Source organism: Alosa sapidissima, chromosome 5 (assembly GCF_018492685.1).
Source record: "Alosa sapidissima isolate fAloSap1 chromosome 5, fAloSap1.pri, whole genome shotgun sequence".
Taxonomy (NCBI): Eukaryota; Metazoa; Chordata; class Actinopteri; order Clupeiformes; family Clupeidae; genus Alosa; species Alosa sapidissima.
Genome location: NC_055961.1, coordinates 31,232,413 through 31,244,257, shown reverse-complemented (window position 1 = coordinate 31,244,257; position 11,845 = coordinate 31,232,413). Strand labels below are relative to the sequence as shown.

Sequence of the window (11,845 nt, the reverse complement as noted above, 5' to 3'; positions counted from 1 at the left end):
AATAAAATGATTTTGTGATTTTGGAAGCTAATGACTAAAGTAGCATTCAAGAAAACTAATGCACACACTGGATTAGAAAGAAAACTATACTATATATAGTGTATATAGTCCACATACTGGACTGTCCACCTCAACAGCAACAGACAAAAGAGGGAGCAGAGGTCTTATTTTTCTGAGGGAATGTTTTAATGGTAGACCATTTCCACACAACAATGAGATGATTATTTTTTATAGTTCACTGAAGTGTATTCTCTCCAAATTGCTCTTCAAACAGTTAAGAAGGTGGATTTTATCCGATTGTTTTTCTGCACTGTTCTCCTGTTCTTGTAACACTTTTCCATGTAAGAAAATACAGCATTTATTTTCTTAAACTTATATTTGGCAAATACAGAAGCAAACCTAAACACAGTTTTCCTCCAAAATAAAAAGAAACCCTTGATTTTTAAAAAGTGTCAATCAACGATGACAAGGGACCCCAGACTTCCAATCCTTGTTTTTTGTTTTGTTTGCTAAAATAACCTATAATGTTAACAGTCTAGACAGCTAAAGGGCTAGATTTCACAACACAGCCCCATCACATTGAAAGAAAAACTCACTAGCCTGACAAGACATAAGGAATCGACTTTTCACAGATATTGGGATACAAGGTATCAATAGTCAATAAAATATGCTACCTCTAAATCAGATGAAAATGTGAGGAAAATAAAAAAAATGGTATGTGGGAAAACAGAAAAACACAGCAACTAGTGTAACGCCAGACAATGTTTATTTTACGTCTTTTATTGGTTGTTTTTTTTTTGGTGGGCCTCTGCTAACGGACATCCAATACGCATGTTACATTACACATCTGTAAAATGACCTCCAATCTCATCTGCACATACCTTCTCCAAGGCAAGCAGGAGTGCCTATTCCTGTCAGCTGGACCAACAAGGCTGTGCTGCAGCTCTGACCTGGCCAAGGCCCAGTGGACATACAGAAGGCACTTCTAGTGGACATCATGACTGCAGCAACTCTTTTGCTTGCTAAATTTTGAGGTTCACATTGTGAGCTACATATGAACACAACACCTCTCAGGTCGAGTTTTGCCTGAATTTAAAAGTTATTTTGATCTGATTTAGCCATTTTTTGGATGCCATGAAAACAGGTTTTTGCTAATTGTAGTGTCTTCATAATTAAAAGTGTATTTGTCATTCGGAGCAGTCAAGAAGCAGTAATATGCTGAGGGTTCTCACAGGACTCGGACGAAAAGGCAACAAGTCCTTGCTCTTTATGCTCAGGCCCATGGTAGCAGTTTCTTTGACACATGCTGATAAGCTGTAATCATGAGTAATGGTCTGCCTTTAAAAGGTGTTATTAAACGTGTGGACATACAAGATCTGCAACATTCTCTTTCCAGCGTTTCTAGTGCAGATAAAAACTTTTCACAAAGATCAACTTAAAACAATAAAGTCGAGCGGAACACGCAGCAATCGGTCATTGACTAATCTCTCTGGCTAGTCCTTTCAACCATAGGTGAATGGAAAAAGCTGTATTTTAGCACAAAGAGACAGACTTTATTCACCAGGAATTTCACATGGATTTACAGTGAGAAACCCCTGACCAAAAAGACAACTGTGAAAAAAAATTAATGTGCACATCTTTTTTGACACCCAATTCAGAAGCAGTAATACACATGAACACTGACATCCGCGCTCTGCTGTGTGGGACACCAAATGGCCAACTAGAACCAATCCAACAGTTATTAGTTAGATTGATCTAGGACACAAAACACAGACAAGTAAATGTTGCGCCGCTTGCTCCTGATATCATGCCCTCTGGTAGGAAGGGGAGCACATCTCGTTTACCATGATAGACCGTCAACCAGTAACAAGGCGCTATGATATCTAAAAGCTGTTTCTGCTGGCATCTTCTGTAGCTACTCCTAAAAGCTTGGGATGTTATCAAATAGGGACAATACTGAGAGGTAGTGGCTAGGGCACCGGGCATTGTGGGTAATGTTGTTTCAAATTCAAAAACACAGCAAAACACATTAGACCACTATGGGAGGGATCTAGACCTTGATTACAGCAGTGAAAACATACTCATAACATCTAATAAATTACTGAAGCTAGTATGACATGTTGCATACAAAATAAAAAGTTCAGAGCTGTTTACTGTCGTATCCTTTTACCATATCCTCACCATCCGTCAGCAGGTTATTCAAATGCACACTTTAAGGGGGATGTGTAGTAGTTGTGGTGTACGCTTTCAATGTTAACCACTTTAAGAAACAATGTAAAGTACAGTATTACAAAAAATGCAAGAGGTCATGAGACAGTGACTGCGGAAAGTGAATAATGGGGAGAAGACGAAGTGAAGGTATTTTCACATCAAGGTTCTGTTAGGCACATAAGTCTAATGGTTCTCCTCCTGTGTGTCAGGAATGCTTGGAACAAAAAATATTTACAAGGTTTCAGAAACAAAATACAGACGAAGGCGCTATTCTGGAGAGTAGGCTTAGCAGAAGAAAGGGGTCAGGGAAAGGGAGAAAGAGACAGGGGGGAAAGAAACTCTGGCCCTGAAGACTGGAGGAAAGACTCAAATAGAGGTTGTTCAGATCATGTCAAACCTCAAGTGGTAGGTGTTCTGAACGCATCCAAGCGACAGTATACCTGTTTGCTCACCGTGAGGGACTCACTTAGTGCATGCACATAATCACACCTGTTCACCCAGATGACTTCACAATGCTTCTCCTTAGTTCAGATTTTTTTTGTTCTTTTTTTATCCTTTACATCTGTTTTATCCTTTACACTAAAACACAATCTAGCTTGGAATATTGCTCAGCAGCTATTTACAGATTGCAAAAAAAAAAACAACAATAAAAAAACAAAAAAAATAACAAAAGAAAAAAGGACAAGGGAACCGATGAACACAAGGTCTCACATTCTCCCATGTTTTTAAAATTAGTGGTCCTCCTCGAAAAAAAATCACTGTAAACATAAGAAATTACATTTTTTTGTTGATGTTAATCCTTATATCTCGTTGTGGAATCATATCAGAGAACTGTACAGTAACCTCATGATCATGCATGTTTATTTTTGTTGAACCCATAATTAGTCTTCTCTCAGTACAGTTTGGGAAACTGGGAGCAGGACTGTCCCCTTGGTTTCAAGTAATCGCCACGCCTCGTCCTGTTGCACCGATGTCTCTCGCTTCTCTCGGCCTCGACTTTCTCTTCAGTAGCAGGAGGTCATCCATGATCAGCACTGGAGATTCTGCAAGTGCTTCTTTTTGTTTTTCTTTTCTTCTTTTAACCCCATCCCTTATATGAGTATTCGTTTTGGGTAGAGTAAGGGAATCTAACAAAGCGAATATGGACAAATAGATATTTTTTCCGTTTTTAAATCCTTCCTTTGTTTTTGCGACTTGTGATCTCTGGCCCCTAATTTTTCACAATTTTTTTTTAGACACAGAATGAACATTGTATGGAAGCAAGGTCTCCTGGTGGCAAGTCAAAAGTTCAGGTCACATTTTTTTTTTTCCTTGTTTGTTGTTTTTTCCTCTCAGTCCCGCTTGGCTTGAAGCTGTTGCTTCCAAGCCTCATTCAAGTAAACAAGTCGCTTATAGTTGAGGACAAAGAGAATGAAGTTCAGTGCATATGTGGTGACACAGATGACGCAGAAGTCCTTCAGAACGAAGTAGAGAATGTACCCCAGGTAGAGGGATCCCATCACCGAGGCGATGGACGTACTCATGAGGATCAGGGCTGCCATGGCACTCACCGTCATTCCTACACACACACACACATAAGGGGTCAGAGCCTTGGGAGTGCACACACACACTGCACCTGGTACCTATCACACTTGTGCACATGCACATGGCTTTATGCACGCGCACACGCACTCTCTCTCTCTCACACACACACACACACACACACTGCACTCAACATTGTTCAAACACACACTTGGGTAATCACAAAATGACACACAGATACAGTACATGTGCACTTATTCACACACTGGCCAAGGACTACACTAAGCTTAAACGTGACTGGGGGGAATCTCAGTCACCGAAATATGACCGGCACTATTCACATATCCCCTAATCCCATCAACAACAAGAACCTTATTAGTGCACGTCTGTATAGGAAGCATCTTCATTCAATTAAAATAGGTCCGTTACTGTTCCCACCGACCAGCAGGGCCTGAAGGGTTTTTGTTTAGAGTTCATGAAGGAAAAAAGGAGGGGGGGAGGAAATATGAATCTACAGTCAATTCCAACATGTTGCAAATGTTCGGGTCACCCTGCCAAGCAAATAAAAACCTAATGGATAAGGAATAATTCTTTAAGCTAATATTTTCCAAATCAAGTATGGGAACGTATGGTGACTATGTTTTTGACTGAAGCATTCGAAGTGACAAGGATTATTGAGAGGGAACACAAGATGATATTTTACCTCAAGGTCCCTACAGTGTGAGCCTGGCTTATCTGGGTGTGCTCTGAGTCATATAAATAAAGTTCAAATTCAGACATCTGACAGGGCAACACACACACACAAGCACACACCCACCCACACACACGCACGCACGCACGCACGCACACACACACACAACCTGTCCTTTTCACACTGAAGCCAGGGATAGGGTACGGCGGTGCTGAAGGTTGCATCACGCCCATCCAGGTGTCCGCTCGCTCACTCGAGCTCTCTGGGCCCTCCACCAAGCCGCCCCCTCACTGATGTGTCAGCAGAGAGCGAGTGACCTTTTCCCCACTCCAGCGAGACACAGAGAGCCAGAAGGGGGGGGGGGGGGTCTCCTCTGTCCCTCCTTCATAGAGGGCTGTTGCCGTATAAAGGACATTTAACACACACATACACGTGTGCTGTTAGCTGGCTATTTATAGGGACGAGATTTCATTAAGGCAAGGGGGGACAGACAGAGCGCAGCTCTAACAAGGACAGCATGAGGCAGCACGTATGAAGTTTAACACAAGAGGCAACGGTTAAATGGCTGGACCTATACTCCAAACGGATCCAACGACCAATGCAACCTCGATCAGCCCATGATGATTCAAAGTAGAGCCATAAATGCCTTCAGATATATGGGTCTTAATCAGTTTCATCTCTATAGGCCCCACATACTGAATGCTTTTATGAAAGCAAATCATCAGGTTATATTTGTTATCATTCATTCATGCCTGATAAGGCCACCAGGGGAGAACTTGTATGGCTATCTTTGGGATCACATTTGAATGGCCATTTGACTCCCAATACTGTCCTGACAAACTTCATACCACACAGTTAGATATGGAAGAAAGCCTGTTTGGTATGAACGCTCATGTGAACGCACAGGTGCCAGAAACAGCACATAATAATTCCAGGGCAAAAGTACCTGGATATGGACAATGACCTGACGCTTTAAAACTCATCCCTGTGGTGGGCTTCCAGTGGCCTAGTCAATGGTGTGCTCCAATGATGAACTCTCTGCCCACTGGGTTAATTGTGGACAGCAGTAGTCAGAACCCATATACGGTATCACCTGAGAACTAAGCGTTTGAGCGACCACTGAAATGTTCACATGCACGCATGTTGCACTGTGCCTGTTGCCACAGGTTGAGCTGTAGAGTACCTATCAATCTGACGTTGGACAGCTGCACGCAAGGTGCAAGATTCCTTAAAAAGAGAACACGTCTGAGAGACATGAACAGTTGTGGGCTCGAAGTTAAGAGCCGCTGTGTAAGCACATCTCAGATTACGCACCAACTTTTGAGCCTTCACCCACTGACCTGGAGACGACCACAATCCACCTCATAATAGAAAGGAGCAGCCAATGTTAAAAAATGAAATAAGATGCTTGGTGACACTTCAAAGAAACCGTTATTTAGCAAGTTGGGAGTTCTTCATATCAGAATTAAAGGCAAGGGTCAGAATCCAAAATATCCAGCAGCTCCCAGAGTTGCTTCACGTATGAAATGGGTTTTGACTATGCCATCTGTCGCCTCAAAGGGTGTTTCATAGCAGGACGAGTCAACAAAATCTTCATTTCCCCAGTTTTTCCACTCATCATGGCATCACAACACACAGGAGGCCAGTAGTTCTGTGCTAGTGGGCCATCACATGTGTGGGCTGCAGTACTGTGGCTTTACAGCTGCTAATTGTCCACAGTAGCTTTCTGTATTAGTTTCACAGGCTTGGACACCAAGCCACCACACCATTCTTGAAGAGCAGATTGACTAAACATATACTTTACACATACACGCCACATATACTTTACACAAACACAGCACATTTTAACCAACAACTGGTTTGTGTGGGCAGTGGAACAGATGCAGACAAAGATCCTATGACTGATACATACTCGTACAAAAAACCCAACTACATTTCTGTCAAGAAAACTCTTAGCTACTGTTAACCTGGCAACAAGACATACTCACCAAGCAACAGCTGCAAGATGTAAAAGATGATTCCGTACACACTGTTTGGCTGGTTCATCGCGCTGTCATTTCCAAAGATGGAGCCCAAGAGCCCGAATCCTCGCCCCCATCTGGAACAGAGATCATAAATAACGAATATAAATAAATAAATAAGAGTTGGTGATGCGGGACAGCTCTGTTGGGGCTTTTTCATAGTGCAGACATATTCCACATGACACAGGGAAGATATATTTCATTTATGCAGGACACAATTATTAAATGCAAATGCAGAATAATGTGTAAAACCTGGGGCAATTCTGGTTTAAAGGAGAAGTTTCCCTCTTTTGTAATTTTTTTATTTCCAAAATAGCCTTGCCAAATTTCAATTTAAAACCTCAAGTCATTTTTTCTGTTCAACTGACACTTGAAAACAGACAACTGGTATCTCGTGTATCCAAAAGTATGTTGGGTGCTCTTGGACACAGGGGGTAAATAATAATCATGTAACGATTCTTCCTCTTTGTTTAAAACAAACAACAAAGAAAACCAACAAACACACAGAGAGCACAAAATAACCCCACCTACACGACCAAGAACTCATCCTATCACATCACACTATAAATCCTCTGTAACCTCTGGTAACTGAATAACCTTTGTTCCGCTGGGCCCTACAAGTCATGTTCTTGTAGAGTTCATCTGGCTTGGCCAGCTCTGCCTGTTCCAGTCAGCGAACAGAAGATAATCTACTACTCCGGCTGGAAGGGCCTGTGACGCAACCCCCGGGCCCTCGTTCGGTGGCTCCAGACCACTCCCTGCTTCCTCTCAGAAATCACGCCATTGAATTGTTGAGGGTGGACTTTGATCAACATGCTTTTAGGACCTGTCCTAAATCTGTATTAAAATGTGCAGTGAAGGGTGACTTGAGTTAATATCTATAAAATATTGACAAAAACCTTCTCTGATTTACTGAAGCGGTCAGACACAGCTCTTACGATCATTGGTTAAATTTTTCTTCTTCGGTGAAATCGAGACATTAACAATGCATGCAGAGGGTTACTGGGATTGAGGTATGGAACTACCGGACAGTTTATTACGCAAGATGTTATAGCCTGAGCTAGTTCCTATGTAATCTACCTAATAAAGTGATTAGACACATTCCAGTTGCATGGGTACTGCTGTATTGTGCCAAGCCATTCACATCTGATACATTGGATCAAAAGCAATGTGCTTGGTACTGTTTTGTAATTATATAATTCATAAGACAACCTGATGTCACCCCAGAGTGTAGCAGTGTAATTCACAGTTTCAAAAAGGTGCTACACAAAGACCACAATACCCCATGCTGACCCTTTTGTCAAAACATCTGATATACAGCTGAACCACCTTCACCTGAGGCACTTCACTACTTTCGGGCCTCATTCGTTCAGCGTGGTTAAGGTCCCGAGGCACACTGATCTTTCTCTACAGGTGGGTGAACACAGCAGCTGTGCCAATTTGCATTTTCTTTATTTTAAAATAACTGACAAATGCATGCAGAATGATCTGTCTGAATGTGCAGAATCAACTGTCTGTGTCGGACACAACTGATTATGCAGTATATAAGTTATAAATGATCAGTGACAAACAGCTTTCTGTCTTTTCAGTTGCAAGGCATTTAGATGCTGTGAATTCAGAATTTCTCAGGGTTTAAATATACTCCAAAATGTCTTTGTTTACGCAGCACAGATCTGAGTGTCTGAGATATGTGTCTACAGTACAAGTATACTAGTTTTGTGTCTCAGCAGCACATAAGCTCAATCACACTGTTTGAAACAACTTCTCAGCATTATGTGAATCTAATTACTCTTTCATTGAAAAATGTTCCTCTGCTCCTTCATAAAATGTTTCAATCTCCCTAAATAGCAATAGCTTCCTTTAACTACCGTTGCTGGTAATCTAATAAGCTATGATTCGATGAAGCATTCCCCTTTAGCATGCGGTGCACACACTAATTAAGAATTGGATTCAATGTGTGGCGGTAGCTGACTTGGACAACGGGGTGGGGGGGGGGGGGGGCTTGTCACTTTAAGACGTTCGTGAGGGAACCCTTGCAATTATGATTGTAACACAGTTAAAAGGCTGCTGATGTGTGGATGATGCAATTCATAACGTTTTCTTCATAGTTAAAATAAAGGTTCGTACTTCTCCTTGGGACAAGCACTTTTGAATTTTGGAAAACACTTTTCCATTTACATCGGGATTTTGCAAACATTCAGTGTCAGAGTCAATAAAATGAGCCCTTCAACGAAATTGACAAGCAGCTGTAAGTAGGCTAAGCATGCTAAGACATCCAAACAGTATTCTAATGTTAGCTTTGAGATACTGCTTGATTGCATAACTTAACTTAGTCTCCTCAATGTAGCCTACATGTGATAAGACCTTAGCAGAGTTAACTTCAATGCAGCAGTTTTGAACAAATTTGCGCAGCATGGTCACGATGCTAAGCGGATTTAATAGCAATTTAGCCAGACGTCTTCTATGCAATGCTTCTATGTGGCAACAACAATCCTTCAACAATCGTGAATATTTTGTTAAATGCACATGCAGAGGAGGGGCAGCGGGCTACGAGAGAAAGCGGGGCTGGGCAAGGAAAGGCTGCGTGTGTAAAAAGAACAGCTGCAAGGATTTGATCTTATATTTAATTTAAATTAAATTAAATTGAATTAAACATAGAATATTAATGTGTGGCGGCCGGTTTTGATTTAATGGCGCCCCGCCACAGATTAGTCAATGTATGGGAAACACTGTAATTTCACCAAATTACACAATTTCACAGTGAATCAGGAAAAGCCATAGTATAGTGTGTGTCTGTAGTGTGTACTAGAACTCGGTGTTCCTTATTATGTCAAACTTGTCCGTGCCTAAACCATTTGACTTGAGCGACCTTATGCAGTTTAAGTTAGTCTTACAACTGGACATAGTGTTTCCCATACATTGACCTATTTGTGGCGGCCCACCACAATATCAACTTTGACCACCACACAATGATTTTCCAGGTTGTACTAAATTGTGCTTAAATCTGGTTAGCATCATAACCACACTGTGCTAATTGTTAAAAACTGTTGTATTCAAGTTAATTCTGCAAAACCAACCACCACAAATGGAATTCAATTCTGTGGGAAACACTGGGACACCAACATTTTCTAGGTGCTGACGACACTGGCTGTGACACAAGCCCAACTCACCACCATGGCTCCAAAACAGGAATGACAAATCCTTGAAAAGAAGAACTGTAACAGAATAGCTATGTTGTATTTTTTTTGGTTAGAGAAAAATGAGACTACCTCTTCCCTCTGAAGGAATAACCTCTTTCAACAGAACATTCTCCAGTTGGTACAACTCTTAACATAGTTACAGGCCGTCACATGATAAACTCTCCAGAGATTGTTGTGATCAATGCCCTCAGACTCTCTGGCTCTCTACAGAAGCATCCCAAAGACACAAATCACAGGGCAAGGATACTGATTTACATGTTATACATAGATACAGATGATTTAATTTAATGTATCAAACTATTTACTGATTTTGTTCAATTTGGTGTGCTTCAGCATGTCTGTAATGATTACCTGTGTAAAAACCAGTAGCCTACTTTTAGAGTAAAATGATTTCCCGTAAAGTAGCCTATTTATTGTCATTATACAGAAGTCAAGGACAATTTCATTTCTGCTAGAATAAAACAAATAGACCTTCATTTTTCACCTAAACTTGTAGGCCATCTCCATGATTTAACTCACATGACAGGCCCCTGAAGCTGAGTTTGCTTGAAAAAGAGCGAAAAGATCAGCAGAGTCTTCCTCATGACACTCCCAAAAAAAGAACAGACTAACTAACTTTCAACATAACAAACTACAGTCACACATAGGTAGGCAGCACTAATACAAGCAGAAAATGTAGGCCTAAAGCATTTGAAATTATTAAGGACATGCCTGCATGTGGCATTATCAAACACTCAAGTATGTTGTGTTATCGGAACAAATGTGGTCAGTGTGCTAGTAAATAGTAATTTGACCCAAATGACAAGAAAAACATTTCGCAACAACCTTTTATCACAACCCCATAACCAAATTATGAATGTGAGAACCCAGACAGATTATGAACACTGTCAGACATTACATGTAGCTAAGAAAGAACAGGGTGACATTTCACATGTTCTTATATGAATGAAGTTACGAGTTAATCTATAGAGTGTGAGAGTGAGGAGACGATAAAGTGCACGATAAAAGTAGTCATTTTAGATCATAAAGTATGGTGCATTGGTCCTTACACGGCGTCATCACTCTCAAGCCACAGGCTCTGGAGGCTGACTGCGCCTTTCGCCGCCAATCATATGCATCGAATAACCTCAGGATCGTTTTCTCATAAACATAAACTACGATAGGCCGCAGTGAAATAAAACTCGTTTGGTTGGAAAGTCGGGGGGAGAGACAAATCAAAGATAACTGAATAAGCAAAGCGAAATACCTCAAGCCAGAGAGGGTTAAAGCGGTTCAACATGACATGGCTAACTTAGATTTGCTACCAGTTATCATAGCTAGCGATAGCTAACGTTAGTTATTAAACCACAATGAACTGGTGTTAGCCAGCTGAATGATCGGTTGATGACAAACGTATATTCAGATCAAGCATTGACAGTATTTCAAGGCATAATAGCAAAATAATGCCAGTTAAACAGCATAACTAAGCTACCTTGCTGATATATAACCACTTTAGCAGCTAGCTAGAGTGTCAATTGGGCAAATAGCTAATGTTAACTGGTTATGCTAGCTGCTTAGTAGCTAGCTATGCAAAATGAATGTTACTGTAAACATTTCATATCGTTTAATAAGTAAATAATGCACCGACTGACAAACACATCAGTCAGAAAATGAACGTCACCTTGCAAAACGCGTGCTGAAATGTATTAACCTGTATGCTTGTATGGTAAGTAATGTTAGCTACGACCAAAGACCGCTGTTTCAGTAAGCTAATAGCCAGCTAACGCTGCTAACTCACTTACAAATAGCGCCTCAGCCCATTGAATTGAACGTTACAGTACCTGGAGGTGAAGACTTTGGAACAGCTTATTGAGTTGCTCAAGTCGCATAGTGCCCGATAATTCGAGTCCTTTTCGTTTTCTCGTTCTACATGAAAGGCGTATAAAGATAACATAATGCCAAGTAGGCATACAAGGAACCTGACTATTCTTTCCCATCGAGGGGTGGACACTCTCAGGACGGGCGCCGCCATTTTTCCCGGCCTTGCTCTCACACGCAGCCTCCTACCATTGAGGGCTACGAGTTCTGCTACGTGTAAAAGCGTCAGGATGTGCAAGTCCACCAGGGGCGTGTCACCCGTCTCGCCACCTCTCGTCCACTAGGGGCTAACTGTGCTTACATAACAAAAGTAGGAATTCCATATCATTGGCTCTCAAAGGTTT

General features: G+C 41.3%; 1 protein-coding gene across 1 annotated transcript; it reads right to left on the bottom strand.

The window, feature by feature from the left end:
* Positions 1–764: 764 nt before the first annotated feature.
* On the bottom strand, positions 765–11,727 carry vkorc1l1 (vitamin K epoxide reductase complex, subunit 1-like 1). The gene is made up of 3 exons (XM_042091728.1): positions 11,465–11,727; positions 6,412–6,521; positions 765–3,769 (listed from the first exon to the last, which is right to left on the bottom strand). The coding sequence occupies exons 1-3, from the start codon at positions 11,653–11,655 to the stop codon at positions 3,543–3,545; spliced, it is 528 nt and encodes a 175-aa protein (XP_041947662.1). The 5' UTR covers positions 11,656–11,727; the 3' UTR covers positions 765–3,542.
* Positions 11,728–11,845: the final 118 nt, after the last annotated feature.

Excerpts from the sequence above, each read along its gene's own strand:
- vkorc1l1 (XM_042091728.1), bottom strand. The coding sequence starts at position 11,655 with ATGGCGGCGCCCGTCCTGAGAGTGTCCACCCCTCGATGGGAAAGAATA. Across the intron at positions 6,522-11,464 it reads TCCAAAGTCTTCACCTCCAG|ATGGGGGCGAGGATTCGGGC; the intron begins GTACTGTAACGT and ends TCTCTGTTCCAG. Across the intron at positions 3,770-6,411 it reads CATCTTGCAGCTGTTGCTTG|GAATGACGGTGAGTGCCATG; the intron begins GTGAGTATGTCT and ends GTGTGTGTGTAG.